The following is a 20,031-nucleotide window of genomic DNA, read 5'->3' as shown; positions in this document are numbered from 1 at the left end:
GATTCGCCACCAAATCTGTTTCTGGATATTACATGGGCGAACTGGGTTGATGTCTAGATGATGATGCTTCCACTAGTCCACCAGTACCTGTTTTTTTTTTTTTTTAAACGTTGAGCATAAATATCCATCTTCTGAGTTCTGACAGAGCATGATGTCACGTTGATCTAAGTAATGTGTTTATTTAGATATATGCTAATTTGCTAAAAAATAAAAACTTGGATCATAAATACGTTTTCTAGTTATCTTATTATTTTTTCAACCACACTTTTTATCATACATTCATCACATCACCCAAAAAAAATTCTAAATAATCTTCAATCCAAACACACTCGATAATGTTCCACGAATGAGGTTGATTTAATTAATAAGGCCGATTATCCTTGTTCAAGACATTTGCAATGATTCATTAGTCGACTATTCGTGAGAATCACTCTGTAAGCCAATGAGAAAAATGCATCACTAATTTGCAATTACGTTGAAATTATCAACATTCCCCTCCTTTTAAATTTGTCCTTACTGAAAAAAAAAAAGCCCCTCAATGGACAGGACGAAGGTTTTTTTTTTTTTTTTATCATAATAATGATAACATTTTTATAATTTAATCTATCGTAATCTAGGGAAGGGTAGAAACTCCGTCGAAGAAGAAAGACAATAAAGGCCATGGGGCTGGTGGCCAGGATGAAGAAGGATTCTTATGCTAGTGCATCTGTCCAAGTAAGATATGATGCCCATTTAATTAATATTTCCTGATCTCAAATGTCTCAAGACTCATAGCCAGCAAATTATGCATCGGATGTTGGGGCTGTCTGCCTTAAAACAACAGATACTTTTTTTTATTATTTTTAAAACAACAGATACTTACTGCCATTTGTACGTTCACTTTCTGCTATTTTATAATGAGTCTGAAGAGAAGGTACACTACTTGTCTTCTACTGCCTTTCGCAATTCGATTCGATGAAGCAAGTTCTTCAACTGAGACTTAAATTATAAGATTTGTCTTTTGTACCGCTAGGAGAAATTACAGGAAAAAAAAAAAATTCGCTAGTTAAGGTCCTTGACTTTTTCTTTATTTTTTTTAAGAAGAAATTATCGTTCGAAAAGACAAAGATCGCCTCCGCATGGACTGACGTTTATTTACCATTCCGCTACCCCACAGTGATGTCGCTTTGGCCGAGTGGTTAAGGCGTGTGCCTGCTAAGTACATGGGGTTTCCCCGCGAGAGTTCGAATCTCTCAGGCGACGTTCAAAAACATTTTGCTGCTCACCCGAAATTTACTGTGCCAACAAGAATCAGAACTTAATTTCCCAACACCGTTTTTCTTTTAAAAAAAAAAAGAATTTTTTTCCCAACACCTTGTTATTGTGATTGACTTATATTTATAAATTTACCACCCACTTACTTTTAAGTATCGACCTGAGGCTTCTACATGAACGAGGTTTTTAACATGAGTTATTGTTTGTGAGCGATAAGTTTTCCACGCCCTTGGAACGATGAGGATGATGACCATGAGGTTTCCAACCCCTTAGAACGATGATAGAGAATTTGCCAAACCTTTTCCACCTGCAAAACTTGGGAATATTGAATTCCTCATCCGTGTTGATTATTCATAATATTTGTATTGTTTTCAGGAGAAAATGGAGCACATACGGCGGCAAATCTAGCAACACTGGAGAAAAAGTTGAAGCAATACAGTACATCCGTCAACGTTAAGCTTCCACCACTGCATATCAGTCTAGGGTGGTAAAAACGGCACCCAATTAGCGTGCCATTTGGTCAGCCATTAAGCAAGTTGGTTAATCTTTGTCCTACTTTCCTCCAGCAATTGGCAAGGCCAGGGGATCAGCACAAAATATCAGGAGGAAATTACCAAGGTAATTTGAAACAAAGCCAAAACATTCACCACCAACTACAATAATCGGTAGTCATCCATCCCAGTTAAAATTATGGGTGTGTTTGCTACTTTGTTTGGACTGAAAATATTTTCCAGCAAATGTTTTCCACAATTTTCGGTGTTTGGTCGCCTTAGAAGAACTGGTAAAAATATTTTATGCAAAAAATTATTTTCCCCAATTCTATGTAAAACAACTTCCTTAAACGAGGAACTGAAGTTATCTTTCAAAACAACACATCCGCTAGCAAAGTCAAAATTCCTATCATTTGTCTATAGAAATTCAAACGACATAAAAAACCCCAAAAGCTTATCAGACACCAATCTTTTTCGTCAAATTGCCCTTGATCTTTATCCTTGGAAGCTTATACTATCTAATTATGAAAATTGGATTTAGAGTCTATAAATATTACTAATACATGAAAAAAAATGTTATTTCATGGATAGATTTCATAGGTTAGGACTTGTAAGCTAATGATGAAGTACAATAGCAAGGGGCAGTTTTAACGATAGGAGCAAAGTTTCGAATTGCAACCAAGCACCTGAAAATTATGTAAATGCAAATCTTTTCCTAGAAAACATTTTACATGTAACCAAACAATCACCATTTTTCCCCGCTGCGAAAGAAGTTGGAGATTCTTCTAGTAATATAAATGGCTCAAACGATTTGAACCACCAGCAGCACAAAAGGAATGGGTACTAATGTACTAGTGGATTTGAAAGGTGAAGTGCAGTGCTTTCAAATTTTCAACACACACAAAACATGGACAGTGCAACCATTTGCTCAACCATTAAGTCAATGATCACGCTAAAACTTCTTAATGCCGAGGCCAAATTAACAAAACCCGTCATGTATATGCGCTAAGTGTACGGAAAAGAAAAACAAAATAGACAACAACCAGCAATAAGGTGTTAAAATCATTAAAAGCAAAGAACAGACATCAATTCAGTACGAGTAACTGCAAACTAATTTACTGATGAATCCCTACATAGTACCTAATAGAACCAGATATTGCATTCTACAACAAATAACGTTTCTCAGAATATTTGACTTCATATTTGCAGCAAACTGGTAAAGGAAGGTAAAGACAGGGCTAAATCTTCATTTTCAACAACACAGAGAAACCCAACTGTCAATTGCCCAAGCTCTAGTGACCGTACTTCTGGAACTCCCACTCACTGTTATCTGTAACATACAAGAATGAAAGGAAAATGAGATACCAGCGATATTGAAACAAAAAGAAAAACAAAGGCACTATATAAAGCTTTATGGATCAGAGAAACTTACCTAATGGGCAAACCTGGCGTGTCTTGAGCCATCTGCTAATACAGTGGAAGTGAAAAGCATGATTGCAAACACCTACAGGGATTCCACTTCCAATTAAATTGATAATGATATGCACAATTTTATGTTAACAACATGTAAAAGGAGATTGTATGAATAGCCAGTCAAATTAGCAAGTCAATCTATCTGTGGGCGCATAAAAAAAGAAGTGATCCAGAGAAAATGCAACTTTTAGACAGCTAACTCCATCCATGGTAAGCTGGCAGCCAGTAACCAAGGCAAGCCAAAAAAGTGAAAAACACGTGTGCATATTCCTTTCTAGGTTTGACTTTATTTTGTTATTTATGTCGTGATGTTCCAGAAGCTGGCTTGGGAATCAAGGGGTGATCATTTCTTAAAAAACTTTACTCAACCCAAGGTATTAGAACTCATATCAATCATCTAACATCCCCAAACATAATTTCTGTGGAAGTATTGAACAATATGACCTTAACATTTAATACTCAAAAGCTAATGGAAGTTCCCAACAAACATGTATAAATATAGCTTCTCAAGAAAGGAGGTCTCCAAATAGGCAGCATCTGCTTACAACTAGATAATTGTCGCGCAAGATTTAACAATCTTGTGCTCGTTAAATGATACAAATGCTATACAGCACACTAAATGATGTGCTATGTCATAATTTTAGCTCCCTGCTACTCCTGAACAGCTTTTATTCTTATCAAGGCTATGCATAGTTTATATGGAAGATACACCACAACTACATAAGTAGGCTTCATTCATGAAGTGCAATTATACCTCCTACTAACCAAATGTCAACATAAGATGCATTCTGAACATGATGATAAAAGGTTAAAGATAAAGTCTGATCTTCAGCAAAATATAACACCAATAAGAGGATCCTTTTAATTACAAAGGACTGAAGAAAACAACTGGGATGTAGATGCTGACGTTAACAGTAATCAATGAATGGACATGGTGGATTCAGGCAGACCAATCACATGAATTGCAGCCCCAAGCTATAGAGCAATTCTGGTTCATCAAATATTCTTGCAGAGTGGAAAATGGCTCACATCATACCATATAGTATAAGCTAGACAATAACAGAAGTTCTCAGATTAAGACCAGGAAACTTTCACAGTTTTCATTTGTAATTAGTAAATACCTTATAACTTGAAGTAGTCAGCAAGGGGTAATGGGACCACAATGTTCTGTACTATTTATAAAGCACTTAATGGTATTATATCTACATTTGGACAAATTTCAGCTATTAGCATCCCATTGTAACAAGCAAACCAAGTACAAAAATTGCTTTAGAATTTTCTCTTGCCACAAGCAATAGGATAACACACTGCTTTTTACCATCTCAAACATCAGTTATTTGCAGAATAAACACAGTGAACAAGTTGATTGGCACAAACAGCTCATATCATCTAGATAACGAGTATCAACTTAGAATAGTTTTTAATGAAGGTAACACTGCTCCTACCAACCAGACATCACAGATAAAGTAGATCTTTGTGTGGCTCAATTTAGTGACAGCTAAAGTTATAAAACTCACAAGATCATGTAGTTAACATCATATGCTTTATAAGATTAGACATCAATAGTAACATTAGGTACCAATCAGCTAGAAGTCTGAATATTGACCCCACCAATAATAAGACCCTTGCATAGGAAAATCAACTCGAAACTTCTTTAGCATAACCCAAACCACCCCTGCAGCATATGCAGTGAAATAGTCATGCTCATCAATTGTCTTCAAAACACTATAGGATTATTAGTTTTTATGAGCATTTCTTAAAAAAACCTAATTGGAATACATGAACCTTTTTGTTTCGGCTCCATTTTGGTAGTGAATGTGAAGATTAATACCTAATGGACAAATATTTACCATACATAGTCAACCCTATGTCCCACAGTTGCCAATGCTATGCAGAATCAGTTTCCCCATCATACAAGTCACACATAGCATGTCCAAATGCTTTTCCAACTTTAGATATTAGGTAGGGAAAGAAAGCATGTACAAAGGGAGAAATCACCATCACGCTGCTCTGCTAAGATAAAAATATATAATGTTTTATGGTAACTGAAATTCCTGAGGATAATAACATGCTTCAATCAACATGGATGCCCATGCCAATAATGAGTATGCTTCATACATACCCTTGGACCACATTACAAAGCTTCAGTCAAACTGAAACTAAGAAAACTTGGTATTCATAAGGAACATTATCACTCAAAATCTCATCCAATACTCAAAGTTCATTCAAAATTCAGAATTGGGCAGGCTCCTAAGGAACATTAGTTACACTATAGAAAGTGTATTTTAAGGAAAATATGAGGAAAAAGAACAAAGTGGAGATATCTATTTCGTGTACCAAATTGTGATAAAAAGAAACAACTCACTTTTAACCGCTCATTCAAAGCAATTGCATTTAACATAAGGAAATGCTCACAAACACGTCATTCAATAGTCAGATACATTATGGAACTTCTTTTACATCCTTATCTTCTGAATTAACAAAACTCAACAAAGTTATAATCTAATGCCTTCCAAATTCCACAACAGAAAAGCAAAAATCCAAAAGCAACAGAAATTGGAAAATAATCAACAACTGAAAGTGGATACTGTAATAATTTAAAAAAAAAAAATTAGCACAGAGCATTATGCAGACTCCTATCAGCAACATGCATACTGTCTGTGGCAACACAGACCAGCAAAATACCAAACTGCCTAAAATAATAAAATAAACCAAGAGTATACAGCTGTCAAAAGTAATGATAATCAATTGAGCTGTATAATACAACAATATAAAATTACTAAATATCTCATTATTTAGCAACCTAAGCACAAAATCCTACATAAAATCCTTTACCATGAATAGACCTGCATAAAATCCTTTACCCAAGCAGGACAACCTAAACATGTTACAATTGCATTCAGCACAAAGAGAGACCAAAAAACGGTAGGCCAACTGATACTAGCCTGAAAGGAAAAATCAAAATAGCATGAAAACAAACGCCAGAGTTCGACAAAAAGATGGTACATACCCCAAGCAACCGTGCATTCCTCGCTAGTAGCACTGGCTTGATTAGCTTGACACTCGATGCCTAATAATGCACATCGCAAATCTCACTCAGCGATAAATTACCAGATAATTGAGCGTCAATAGACCCAAAAAAAAAAGATCTATATAATCAGAGGTATAAAGAATCAATAGAGCGGAAAACATGAAATACTCACAGAGATCCATAATATGATTCCTGCAAATTGCACAGTTATCCACCACGATATCTGAATTCAACCACAAAATGAGTAAATAAACAATCAAGAAAATTGCGCCAAAATACCAAAAAATTAAAAAAATCACAGAGATCGTAGAATCGCTTCAAATTCAAAAATATACAGAAAAAAAAAAGGAGTTCATGCTAGGTTAGGGTTAGGGTTAGGGCTTTACCCCAAGCCCAAAGAGCGACGGCGTTCCACTTCTTGATCTCGAATCGCTTGGCTTTCTTACCAGAAGTTGAGGTGGACGCTGTGGAGGATGAAGGTCCGGCTCCGCTGGAGCCTTCTCCAGCCGGAACCATGGTGACGTCGGTGTCAAGAGATGCCATTGGGTTGGCTCGAAGAGAGCTCTCTTCTCAGCCCTTTTAGCGCAAAGATTCAAACTTTGAACTGCGCGTGAATTGGATAAAGAGCTTAAAGACCAGGGAAGCTAATGGAATTTTGGCCTTAAACCATTCAGTCAACTCCGGTGTCGTCGATGGGCCTTGGCCCGTTAATTAGATGGCCCAAGATTGAAGTAATTGTGTCGACATAATAGTGTCGACATTCCTAATTTTCTATACCGATAATGTCGACACAATTACGTTTGACTCTTATGCCGTACGATTTACTTATACTTGACGTTGGGGTGCTATTTCCGTACGATTGACCTTCATACTTTAGGTTGGGCTGCTACCGTGATGCTGCCTTGGATAGTATGGGCTTTTTCTCAACTGGTTTTACGATTGACCTTCATACTTTAGGTTGGGCTGCTACAGTGATTCAGGGCGTCCCAAATTCCACGACCAAGGCATCAATTGCCTTGGATAGTATGGGCTTTTTCTCAACTGGTTTTACATGCCTGATTTAAGCTTTTGATTTTTGAAAAGTTATTTTATTTTGTTTCTCAACTGATTTTAGATTTGTTTTGGCTCTAAAGACCTAATTTTAGATTTTGATTTTCGAAAAATTTATTGTATTATGTTCTCAACTGATTTTAGATATTTTTTGGTATAAAAAAGTTGGAAATCAGAAACAGGTTGTGAAATACTTTTGGATTGTTGCCTACTTTATCATGTAGAGAAAATTACCTTTCAAATTTTAATGTAATTTTCAAATTTTAACGTAATTACTTAAAGAGTAGATTACTTTTTATGGTCTTTCTATTTTCTCTCTTTTCTCATTCAATTACAAATTCATCTTTATGTCCATTGTTTTTCTCATCCATCATTTAATCTTCATAAAAAATTAATTAATTACATTAAAAATTAATTAATTAGCACAAAATTTAATTACATAGCATGTAAGTGTAATATGGTCATTTTTTTTAATTAAAGTTAGCTTTTTACTTTTCTTTTGAGAACATCTATGCATTTATTAAAATGGTTTTTTAACTGTAAATGATAACACATGAATTATTTTGAAATATCTAATTTTTATAAATCAAGTTTACAAAATCAACTTTTACAAAATTAGAATAAGTTGAGAGCAAACCCCATATTATATACATGAACATAACATGTAGACACCAAACATAAGTGTAGATACAAATACAATGACAAGTAAACAATTTTTGCATTTACATTATAAGTTAAAAATTGTATTTGAAAATCGATTTCAAAACCAAACCAATCCCCACCATTATTAATTACACCGTACAAGTCACTAGTGATTGTAACGTCCTTTGATTAGGTTGTGCCTTTATTACTAATGATGTGATTGATAACTCAATTCATCACTTAATATTAATTAATTCAGACATTAACTATATCATAAAGGAGACCAAATTTTGGGTCAACAATGGCATGTAAAATATCTCCTTCCAGTCAGCAATTGCCTGGACAGTGGAGTTTAATGGGTCCCCCTTAAGTTGGTTCATTTTCAAGCATTGTTGGTAAAATATGATAATTGGTCTTGGTCCTCGAGGCAAATACATACGGTATTTAGATCAGTCGTTGCATATAAAATATGAAAAGCAGGACGTTGCAAATAGAAAATTTTGATGGTATGGTCTGACTTTACGTGCCATATTAGTTGATGTGAGAAAATTGCGGTGTAGACCTCGATCCAGATTACACTTCTTAGTTTTCTGGTTTTATTGAACTTCTAAATTAGTGGTTACATTTTGTCACGATAGAGGACATCATTGATTTTTTTTTTTTTTTAAATAAAGTATTTGTATTAAACCTTTCCTAACCATAAAGCAGCTGTTTGTCGCAACCCTACCAAATTGGTCTGACCATTATAGATATTTCTGTCTCTCTCTCTCTCCCTTTTCTTTTTTTTTTTTTTTTGGACTCAGGCCATTTTAGAATAATTTAGATATTTGGTAGAAAAGGGAGATTGCAAAATACAGAGTAATAAGGTAAAATTTGAAGTGAAAACGAACCTCCTAGTTTTCTACAGTTTCTACGTATCAATTATTTGATCAAAGACATCAAACAAAAGGAGAAAAATTGCATTTTTGGCTGGCTGCCAGTGGGAATTCTAAATCAAAGCTTCTAGATTGCTAGCAACAGTTTAAATATCGCTGTATCTTTCATTTGACGTCTCCATTTGCTATCTAATTAGGAATCTCTTTTGACTTGGGCAGGTAAAGACAACTAAGAACTCAGAAACAGGGGATTTTGTCGAATTTTCTTGCGTCATTCATTTGTTAGGAAGCGGGTGAAATAGTCTTTTAAGAGGCAGCTTCCTCCGGTTGTTATGTTTAAGTGCAGTTGTTAAGAATGAAACGACCACAGAATTTCAAAGATATTAGGAGATGAGTGGTTGGTGAAGCAACTTGCAGATGATCCAGAACAGCACATCTCTGCTAAATGTCAAATCCCAATCCCAATTCCTCCATGGGACCGACCCAAAAAGAAAAATCCCAGTGCCGATTCCTAGAAGGAACAATCCAGCATAACCAACTTAATGACGTGTAAAAATTCTGAGGTCAAAAAAAAAAATGATGTGTAAAAATTAGAGCCTATATTTTCCGTTGAATTCGAACTTCTTTTCTTAATTCTTCTAACTCATCATTGTTTAGATACATATCTGACAGAAAATCCTGCGATAATCATTAGTTTTGGCATATTCGGGTCATCTTTTGAAGGTTTGGTTAGATAAATAAATGCATCGAATCCAAAATTTCAGCTAAAACTTAAGAAACAAAAAAAAAATGTCCTGAATATTAAAATAAAGTCGATGAATTTTCTTTTTTCATCTTTGGTACAATCAAGAAAAAGGGTATCTAATGAGAAAGAGATAAAACCTAATAATTAAAAAAAAAAGAAGTTCAATTACAAAAATACAAATGCTTACACTTGACAGGTTAAAAAATAAAAAATAAAAAAAGATAAGGTATATGCTTAGCCTAGTAAGTAATCACCTTGTTACACAAGATGGCTTTTGATGTATATATATTTACAGCTTATATTAGTTATTACGCTTCATTAATCTATACTCTTTTCAATCTCTGATGCAGAGGCGAATTTATCCCGTCTTTCACCCTCAGCTGTAGCTGAGTTTCCGAGTAAATCGTTGGAGAATTAGGAGTTCCGAAACTACGTTTATGGTTATGGTGGTGTAACCTGTGTTTTTGTTGGTGGTGACCATTTTCTTTCTTCACTTTCTTCTTTCCTTCACTCTCCTTTTCGCTTTCTTTCTTCAAATCAGTTTCAACTGGAACCGTGTACACAAACGTCCCAATTGAAGTGTCATTGTAACCCTTGAGAGGCTCCAGGGTTTTTACAATGTCGCTCATATTTGGTCTGTTCTTCGGCCTATGACTCAGGCAATGATAAGCCAATGCTGCAGCTTGCTGAGCCCCTTCCTCGGAGTACATGCCTTCAAGCCTAGGATCCATTATCCGGCTGAGCTTCCGGGAATCTTTTAACATTGGTCTCGCCCAATCTGCCAAGTTCTGTTCCCTAGAAGGACGGGTTTTGTCCACTGATCTTCTGCCTGTAAGAAGCTCCAACAGCACTACTCCGAAGCTATACACATCACTTGCTGCTGTCAAGTGACCTGCAGAGAGACAATTTAACATGTTTTGGCAAATGGTCACTCATTTGTTTAGGATAATAGCAATCAAGTTTTTGTTTTTATGTGAAATTTGACTTAAATATGCAAGTTTTCTAGTCGATGGAAAATGGCTAAGAACAACCCACGTTGTTGATTGTGGTAAAGATTGCGACTAACCAACCGTGGAGATTGCCTAAATAAATCTTGCTTAAATTAGCAAGCGATGATATGAATCTTTACCTGTCATGATATACTCAGGGGCAGCATAGCCTTGCGTCCCCATAACTCTCGTCGAAACATGCGTATCATCTCCCTCTGGACCATCTTTTGCAAGCCCGAAATCGGAGAGTTTAGCAGTGTAATCCTGTAAGCAAATTAAAAGTGATTTATTCACTTCTTGAAAGAAAATGAAGCAAAGGATCCCATAAATGTGGGCAAAGTTAGGTAAACTAGTGCTTACAGAGTCTAGCAGGATGTTCGAGGCTTTAAAATCCCTGTAGATTACTGGTTTTTCTGCCTCGTGGAGAAAGGCAAGGCCTTTTGCAGCTCCAAGGGCAATTTTCATCCTTGCTGACCATGGAAGCGACACGGAATATCCTGCGGACGGGAAAGTAAAAGAATGAGGACTCTTGTATGATTAAGATGACATTTTATGGTAAATTTACATTTTAAATATGTGGCATTTACCAAAATTTTAAATCTAAAGCTAGCGTCTTAAAATGAGATTAATAGTTGTCAAAGGTTAGTAAAAACTCTATCAGAAAAGTGAAAACCCCGGCCCATTATGTTAAAAAAAAAAAAAAAAAAAGTTTGTGAGCTTGATGAGATTTATATGGTAGTATTTAGGTAATAGCATTATTATGTTCAAATATTACATCATTAGAAGGTTACATATTGCAACGACTAATGAATTAACCAAAAGGTAAGTTACCAACCACGAATAGGGTAACGTGAACTTATAATTCCAGGTTGAACTTTTCTATCTATAGAGCAAGTCTCGTACTCATCATGATTATACGGCACATAATTATTTGCACAACTGCGGGATTATTCTTTTCAAGAGGCAACATAATGTCAACATCCCTCACAGGAAATGGTAAAACTAGCAGACAATTATTAAAGAAAATAGCCGTTTCAACTGGAAACTATATATTATATGTGTTCTATAATTGATTGACGATATCCTAGAGATTACATCCAAACTCTCCCGAAATGTCATTATCAGCAGACCTATTTAAAAAATCTCTTCCACGTTTAATAATAATGCTATTTTGGCTAGCTGTTCTTAGTAAGATATTAACAGCTGTCCCAAGTTTCTACATTTCTGACAGCGAATACAGCTACCTACTATACTGAAGCAACAAAGAAAATTGAGCACCATGGAAAAAAATATGTGCGGAAGATGAATCGCTACTGATATATATATTTCAAACAATGATAAAGCGGAGACAAGACGTACGTACTTCTAAACAGCTGATTCTCCAGGCTGCCTCGTGGCATGTATTCATAGACTAAAAGTCGATGTTCCTCCTCGCAGCAGTATCCGATCAACTTCACCAAATTTGGATGCCTCAATTGCCCCAGAAATATCACTTCAGTCTGTTAAGAAAGGAAATTAAAGTTGGTCAATCATTCAATCTGACAAGAAATCTTCATGCACAAAAGTTGAATATCAAAAAATTCTTCAACACTAACTTCAAGAACACTGCGAACCCTCGGGCATACTAACTGCTAAGCAGGACGAGGTTATCAACCCCCGGACTGCATGTCAAGCCAGTGAGGCAAATCAAGTTTGGTAGGTTCATACATACCAGCCATTCCTTGTGACCTTGGCAGCCGTCCAGATCAAGGAGCTTGACAGCCACTGGCTGAGCCTTCAGCCCGGGTCTAAGCTTGTCGTCAATGAACCCTTTATGAACTGGTCCAAATCCTCCCTCACCAAGAAAGTTACTAGACGAGAAGCTCTGAGTGATCACCTTCAGCTCCTGAAGAGTAAATATGTGAATGTTGGAGCCGGCTAAAGAGATAGAGAGATCCTCTGAAATGGTTGAAGAACTAAAATCCGACATCGAAAGCCTGTGGAATGAAGTTTGCTTGGCCACAACTTTCTTCTTTTTCGGTTTAGGGTTCTCAATCTTGTAACATCCCAGAACAAAACATTGCCACGAAACCTTCTGGACTGTCATCTCGTGATAAAAGTATATATATGCTTTCTACGTGTATGGAAATACTTTTGTTGTTTCTCCTCTTCTGCACCCAAATGCCTCGAAAACCCTTCGTTTATATAACTCTGATCAAGTTAGCCCTGTCGCTGGTTGAGAGAATTGTACAACAAGGAAAGAATGTGGCGATGACAGGAATTATGCAATGGGGTTTGGAAAACTTCTATGGAAAGCCGTGGCCTAATATTCAAATGTGCCAATTATTCTCTCTCCTGGCTCTTGTCTCCACAGGACATGATAGTATGATACAGATAAGAGGTTCACAACCCCTTTATATATAAGACCTGGCTTTATGCTGATTTTCTTTTTTTTTTAAATCATTTACTATTAATTTCTCTTTCGTGGACAAATACTACTTTTTGTATGTATGGGCGTATATAGTAGTTCGTTTTGTAATGTGATCCTCCATCAATAGTTGATGTAGCTACTATTAAAGAATTTGGTGTACAAAATGAAAAGCAAAAGAGCACCACGAAGTCTACGAATTCGGTTGAGTGAGAAAAGACTTGGCTGCCCCCTCTTTGACTTAGTTCTTTGGGGTGGTCTGAAAGTTATGGTGGGAGCCTCAGTTTCACACCTTCTAAAGATTGTTCCATTCGGTGGCGATGATGGAAAAGCGGTTTTCGAAATTGTTTTGACTCAGTTTTGCAATAAATTATTTTTTTTTTAAAAAAATGAATATTTGGTGTGGAAATTCCATCGTGGTATCTAGCTAAGCTAAGGGAGATTTCTCCTACGTGTGTTCCCTGACGCGGGGATCTTTGAATACTCATGTCCTCGATCATTATTATCTACTGGTATTCGCAAGTCTCACGTAAACATGAGCATCAAGTGAAAATTAAGAAATGAAAATTGTAGAAAGCTGATGGATCGAGATTTGAGATCAATGTAGCATTTTTTTTTTTATATAAAAGTCTTTATCATTGTTAATAGTAATTTTGATCCTTCCCCTTGACAGCTTTGTATTGTTTGGCAGCCATCACTGCATATGAGCATTGAGTTGGCCCAGTACTGTTATGTGCTATAGAAAAACACATTAATCCAGTGTTTTTTTTTCCTTTTACGCTAAAACCATCAACAGCGATTCTTCACTTATTCTTTTTTGATGACTCGAATTCACGTGTTATCAATTAGGCTGTTTTGTTATCTGTCAATTCAGTTTAGGTGTTCCTAATTTAAAATTGTTTAATGCTGCTTAAGGTCCTAGTTGGGTTTTAGAATTAAGCGGAATAAAATTTTCCATAAATTATCCATTTGTGTTTCGCTTTCAAGAAAAATTAATAAAAAGCCAAAGAAGAAAAACGAAAGAAGATATTTTGTCCTCCTTTTTCATGTAGATTATATTCTTCTTCCTTTTTTTTCTTCTACCAAATATAGGATTCAAAAACAGCTGAGAAATTAGTGGGAAGGAAAGAAAAATGCTGCGTACGAGGTCTGAGAGAGAGAGAGAAAGAGAAGAGGGGGCGAGGGAGATTGAGATTCCACAGCACACGCCTTATTTTGAAAAGGACACGCTTTTAAACCAATGATTTGGTCATAGCCTCGTAAGTCGTGTGTAATTAAGAAAACAATCAATGATGAACAAGAACAACAACATTTGGAGGAATTTGTAAGAACTAAGAAGAAGAAGAAGAAGAAGATGGTAGGTTAGCCAGCACACTTGCACATTTGTCTTTGTTCTAGAAACTACGCTCATTATTATTTAGAAAAAAAAAAAACAACCATTAAAAAGAATAATAGTTGTATATAACATCAGAGTCCACAGTATTCATCTGCGAAAATATGGAACATTTCCGGCTGACCAAACATGTATACATATACGTATTTAGATGGGGCCTGCAGGAAGCGGTAGGTAAAGCATCACCCCCAGCATGATGTTCCCGCTAAAACCATGGAAGTCTGGATAACTAATTCTAGGACAATTTTTAATTAACCCATTGCATGGAGCCACATACCATTCGCAAGAATAGAAAGATATGGAATTTTCCTTCATTCTATCAGCTTTGAAAGATTTAGAAATTGGGGGTTCCATGGCGGTAGGTAGATGGGACCCGGCCATATTTTTCTTGCCATCAACAGCATGCAGGAAAGTCAATTCCATAGGATTCTAACTTTAATTGGTTAACCGAGTCAAGCTGGATAAAATTACCAAAGCGTCTCACGTAAATCCAACAAAGTCGATTTGGATTGTGATTTTCTGAAGGTTTTTTATTAGCACGAGGAGAATTTTATTTTTTTAATACGTGAATTCAAATTTTAGGCTATTAGTAGAAATATGCCATTTTATAAATATTGATACTTTTTTTAAATTTTCAAGAGGAAAACACACACTACTAATACTGGAAGGGTAATGAATGCAAATTAGTAGTATTAATCTCAATATGCTAAAAAGCATGACGGCTATTAATGTTTTGTCCAGGTCGTTTTTAGCAGAACTTCAACATTAGACACATGAAATTTGAGGGCCGGCGGGCGCGTTGTTGTGATTTGAACTGTTTTCTTTTTATTTTCATATATTTATATACCAGGGAATTAAAGATTACAACAATATTATCACCAAAAAAAAAATTTACAACAATTTCACAATCGTACCAAATTAGGTCGACTGCCTTCATTACTCATGTAGAGAAATAAAATGTAGGCCCTATTTGATAACTCAATTCAGCATTTAATTTAATGGCTTCAGATCTTAACATATTCAAAGCGTTTGATAATAAAAAATTGAACATATGAATTAATTAAGCGGTTCTAAATTTTTTAGGCAAAACTTGTTCCCAAAGTCAGGTGATAAGCTATTCACTAATCATTAAATGTGATACGCACTCAAATGTATTATATTTAATATTTAACAATTCAATAGCTTGATTGATTCAGATTTCATTTTTTAAATTTTAATTTTATCAAACGCACCCATAGTCTATTATACATCTTAGCTAGATACAATAATATTTGTCAATGGCGAAGCCACGTTCAAGTGAGGGTAGGCAATTACCCTCCCTCAACTTTGAAGAATTTTCAGAATTAGCTCGAAAAAATATTAAATTTTTAAACTTGTTCTATAATCGCATCCTCTAAAATTGCTGATATGTTTCTTTACTTTACCCACCCAAGTTCTTGAAATCTACAATTATCACTTAGTTTATGAATGATGGCATGTGTGAGTTTATGAATGATGGCATGTTTGAAATGAAGCCAAGTACTAGTTGAAAATTTAGGAAAAAGGGAATTTCAAAAACTTTTGATATGTAAAAAAAAAAAAATTTTTGTTGTCTACTGTCATAAAAAAATTGTCATCTAGTTGTTATTTTTTTTTTGAAAAGACTATATAATTTTAACAAAATTCGGACACCTATCATGCTGGTTATTAGAGTTTTTTAACAAAAAATTTTGCCTTAATCATACTAATTGCCTCCCTAACCACGAGTCCTAACTTTGCAGTGCTATCTACGGACCTAGTATTTTATTCCAGGATTGCAAATCTTTGGAAGAATTAGTAGAGAAGGTAGTTAGCAGTCATTAGCAATAAGTTTCAGGTCTTAGTTTCGTTTCAAACTTTGTTATATGCCATATCAGCGTGTAATTCGTGGAGAGCCAAAAGAAAAATAAGACTTCTCAGCAAGATATTCCAGTTCTATAAAAAAAAAATTCTAATATTGTATACAGGTTGCTCTAAAAAAATATGTGCGGACGTTTCACATCTCACAATATTAATCACATCATTCCGATTCTATAAACTCATTTCACTTTAAATTTCTTGTCTAAATGGCTAAAATCTAGCTGAAAGAAATGAATTTGTCTCAAAAGGTGGAATTTTTTTTTTTTTATTCCATCATTTCTGTTATTACTTGAAAAAAATCGTATAACGAAAAAAAGCATAATTCATTTCTCAGGAGTAGCTAAGAAGAAATGAATACACTTGACCAATTGGTAATCATTTTGTCCCTTCTTTTCGTTGCTCCAAATTAAGTCCATTCTTATTCTTGACTAGTGGCCTCTCGATTGTGTGTTTGGAATTCTCTTGACACAATTACCAAAGAGGAAAATTTGCAAATATATATAATATTTTTTAAGTTTCTAACCTAAGATCATAATAAACCTATATAAATATATATATTGGTGCCCATTCCTGGGGACTTTGGAAAATGCATGAAATCTTCAAAGCATATCCATTTAAGGGTGAAATTCAGAAGCTACACAGGCCGAAGCTCACCACAGGATTCGCATCAAATGTAGGCATTGATGTCAAAAGAGCCAGTTGAGTTGAGTTGACTAATCATATTCATATAATATAATGACTTGCAAAAAATAGCCACTGTTCATCACATGAACTATCAATTTAGTGCATAAAAGAAATAATAAATATCACAACTGCTTTTCCAGAAGTGAATGGGCAGTCATCACCTGCAGATTATAAAATTACATTTCATCGTAGTTTGTTTACATTCAGAAGTGAATGGGCTTTCGGAACTTTCCACACCAATCTTTAACTAATTCTTTATCTAACGCTTGACACTATAATTAGAATATGGGCAGAAGTCTAATTTGCAGAAGCGAGAAGGGTCGAAGGTCAAGAATTCGAGATGAACAAATTAAACGAAACAACAACTACCTTACCTTTCGAAGTGGAGTTTTACCGAACCCCAGGAAACTAAAACCAAAATCTTGAAACCTTCTTTTTTAATACCATGTTGACTGCAAGCCTCCTTTTAATTTGAAAACTATCATCATAAGTAACCTCCAAAATTTGTAATTAATACTGTCGTCTACACAGCTGCCGTACATAATAAGAAAAGGATGAATCTAAAATCAAACTAAACCAAACAATTCACTGGTGATCGTTTTCTTTTTTTGTTCTGCTTCATCTTTCATTATTATTTTCAACTTGGATTTGTTGGACCATCACGTCTTAGCTAATTAAACCTTCTTCCGAACTGCCATTCCAACTTTCTAAGCAACAAACTATAAAACATGCATGCATTAAATTGAAGAGACGCTGCTACAATTAATTGTGTCACAGTCGCCTTTTTTTTAAAATTTTTATTTTAATAAGGAAGACGTAAGATTTAAAAAACAAAAAAAAAAACAGGAGATTAAATTTTAGAATATCTACAATTCAGAATCACTAGATCAAAATTTTCTCGACTCAGTCACTAATGCCTTGTGGGTGACAAAGGAAGAAATAATCATGCTATGAAATTATCAATATGTAGTTCAAACTGTCCGTCCAAATCATCGATCCGAGCAACTAACAAGACAATTTGGGATTTTAGTGCATGTGATAAAATTAAGTAATATGTCGGTTCTGCTCAACCACCGAAGACCATAAAAGCATGAATGGAGGACAGCGGACAGACACGGCTTCCCCAATTCTATACATTCATTTATCCTTCAAACCTCGAGAGGGGGCAAATGACAATTGACAACAATTTAAAAATCACGGCCAATTCATTTACTACGTTTTATTTGTAGTATTAGTGGTGCTACCTCAACTAACTTACGAATACTTTGAATAATCAAAATAATTACAACGCTATATCCGTAGAACCAACTAGTGGATTGAATCACGACACGATTTCCTCGTATAAATAAATAATTTGTCAACTCTGCTGTTCATCTCTGTGTAGGCATGTGGGTATGAATACATGAGCACTTTCGCACACTTGGAAAATGGAGCGTATATGGGGCGCATTGGGCAGTGGGCATGGTGACATGGTGGTGTTTACACAATAGGGAACGCGGCAGCTATCTCTGTTGTATTTACAAACAGGGTCAAAGGTCAAAAATTGTATGGGACTGTTTTTCTACATGATGTGTATTGTATAGTAATATGAGTAAGGGACAAGCAAAATATATTCCAAGATCTCCTACAGCGGAAAATGGGATCAAACATGAAAACTGAATGGGCAAATTAATAACATATGATTCAGTTCATGACTAGTGTGCCAATCCATGTGTGCATTACATATGGCTCCTCGGTTTGACTTATTAACCTTCCCATGCACGCAATTTCAGTTGCTTGCTTGCATTGTTGCTCAAGTCAAAATGTCAACTCTAAGAAACTGGTGGATAAATTGTAGAAAAGTTGATTGACAAATGCTCTATTTTTGCACGGTTGCAAATTTTGTTCGGGTGGCAATTGGATCGATGACGACGTCGGATTGAGATTTAGGTACAACAGGAAACATGCTGATTCGAACCTAAACTCGACCCGTCAACCCGTGATGGATCAGGATATCCAACTTGAATCTGAAATTTTTGGATTGACGAGTCACCGGAATAACTTGATATGACCCGAAACAGAACTCCAATTTATCAAATTTATCAATTTGTAATTTCTAATAGAACCAATTCCGCACAGGACTATTCAGATAATCAATCAATACAAATCTCGATAAAACAATTTCAAACCAGATCTGAAATAAATTAAAATATGGCAAAAGTGTTTTTCCTCAAATCAAATTTGAAATAAACACTGTAAAAGTATAAAATAATGTAATACATCATTTGTCCAAACATAACAGTTCCGACTATATCCAAGTTAAACAAATTCATTTAGGATTAAGCGGTTAATGCCTTTGGAAAAAAAGAATAACTTAGTTTAGTTAGATAAAATATTTTTTATATTTATTAAATTATTTTTAATTCATAAACGGATTATCGGTTCAACTCGTTGGTGATTTGAATTCGATCTATTTTCTTTTCAGATTCATCTGATTTGACTCGAACATGCGAAATCTCAATCCAGACTCATTAATAAAATGTTAGATTCATATCATGTTTTCAGATCGTATCAAAAATTACCGCCCCTAAAATTGTGTGTACTGTCTTCGTAAAGATGTGAATGAACATCAAGAATCAAAGCGTTATGCCTCTAGTTTTTCCAACAGCGATGTAAGGCGGCTAGATTTTGAAACGTGTTTGGTGATTCCAGAGTTCGGCACTCCCGCCCGAGGTCCTAGTAAGAAGCCACGTGTAGACATGGCTATTCTCATCCAAATCCATTTAACCATTTATATATCCTCCTTCCCTTAAATGGTTTGGGTTTGGGATCTGCCAAAACACACACACACACACACACATAAAACCACATGACTGAATGGCTGAATCCATTTATAAAAATCTGATTAAATGGCAGAAAATAAATAAAAGGAATATAGGACGAACTCCAAATAACATAAAACAAAAAAGAAAATGTGCAGCAAAACTCTGATCCTTACAATTCTTATATCCACTATTTATTCCCCCGTCATCCTATCCTTCATGTGCTTGAGGTGTTAGTCAAAACTGGTCACTGCTCACAAATATGCACTTCATTCGCCTCCTTCTAATTCATGCAATTTTTCTATCCTAGTTTCGTGT

General features: G+C 35.3%; 2 protein-coding genes and 1 non-coding gene across 4 annotated transcripts; 1 reads left to right on the top strand and 2 right to left on the bottom strand.

Annotated features, from left to right (window-relative positions):
- The first annotated feature begins 1,160 nt into the window (after positions 1-1,160).
- Positions 1,161-1,242, top strand: TRNAS-GCU (transfer RNA serine (anticodon GCU)). The gene has a single exon. It is a non-coding gene; the product is annotated as a tRNA-Ser (tRNA).
- A 1,552-nt stretch (positions 1,243-2,794) lies between these two features.
- On the bottom strand, positions 2,795-6,888 carry LOC140009467 (RING-box protein 1a). Of its 2 annotated transcripts, XM_072055125.1 has the most exons (6): positions 6,636-6,888; positions 6,422-6,472; positions 6,229-6,288; positions 6,054-6,096; positions 3,178-3,249; positions 2,795-3,075 (listed from the first exon to the last, which is right to left on the bottom strand). In XM_072055125.1, exons 1-5 carry the CDS (start codon positions 6,790-6,792, stop codon positions 3,213-3,215), a joined length of 348 nt encoding a protein of 115 aa, XP_071911226.1. In that variant the 5' UTR covers positions 6,793-6,888; the 3' UTR covers positions 2,795-3,075; positions 3,178-3,212. The 2 variants fall into 2 exon arrangements, with proteins under 2 accessions (XP_071911226.1, XP_071911225.1); XM_072055124.1 differs by lacking the exon at positions 6,054-6,096 and having other exon boundaries at positions 6,636-6,887.
- A 2,699-nt stretch (positions 6,889-9,587) lies between these two features.
- LOC113692251 (serine/threonine-protein kinase RIPK) lies at positions 9,588-12,932 on the bottom strand. Its single transcript, XM_027210640.2, has 5 exons — positions 12,262-12,932; positions 11,914-12,049; positions 10,911-11,047; positions 10,691-10,814; positions 9,588-10,453 (listed from the first exon to the last, which is right to left on the bottom strand). Exons 1-5 carry the CDS (start codon positions 12,634-12,636, stop codon positions 9,885-9,887), a joined length of 1,341 nt encoding a protein of 446 aa, XP_027066441.2. The 5' UTR covers positions 12,637-12,932; the 3' UTR covers positions 9,588-9,884.
- Between the last annotated feature and the right edge of the window lie 7,099 nt (positions 12,933-20,031).

The sequence above is a fragment of the Coffea arabica genome, chromosome 6e (genome assembly GCF_036785885.1).
Source record: "Coffea arabica cultivar ET-39 chromosome 6e, Coffea Arabica ET-39 HiFi, whole genome shotgun sequence".
NCBI classification, from domain to species: Eukaryota; Viridiplantae; Streptophyta; class Magnoliopsida; order Gentianales; family Rubiaceae; genus Coffea; species Coffea arabica.
The sequence above is the reverse complement of the archived record's forward strand: the minus strand, read 5'-3'. Positions and strand labels throughout refer to the sequence as shown.

Coding starts and splice junctions, on each gene's coding strand:
- LOC140009467 (XM_072055124.1), bottom strand. CDS start 6,792: ATGGCATCTCTTGACACCGACGTCACCATGGTTCCGGCTGGAGAAGGC. Junction 6,289..6,421: donor GAATCATATTATGGATCTCT/GTGAGTATTTCA, acceptor GTGCATTATTAG/GCATCGAGTGTCAAGCTAAT. Junction 3,076..3,177: donor ACGCCAGGTTTGCCCATTAG/GTAAGTTTCTCT, acceptor TGTATGTTACAG/ATAACAGTGAGTGGGAGTTC.
- LOC113692251 (XM_027210640.2), bottom strand. CDS start 12,636: ATGACAGTCCAGAAGGTTTCGTGGCAATGTTTTGTTCTGGGATGTTAC. Junction 12,050..12,261: donor AAGGTCACAAGGAATGGCTG/GTATGTATGAAC, acceptor CTTTCTTAACAG/ACTGAAGTGATATTTCTGGG. Junction 11,048..11,913: donor GGAGAATCAGCTGTTTAGAA/GTACGTACGTCT, acceptor TCCCGTCCGCAG/GATATTCCGTGTCGCTTCCA.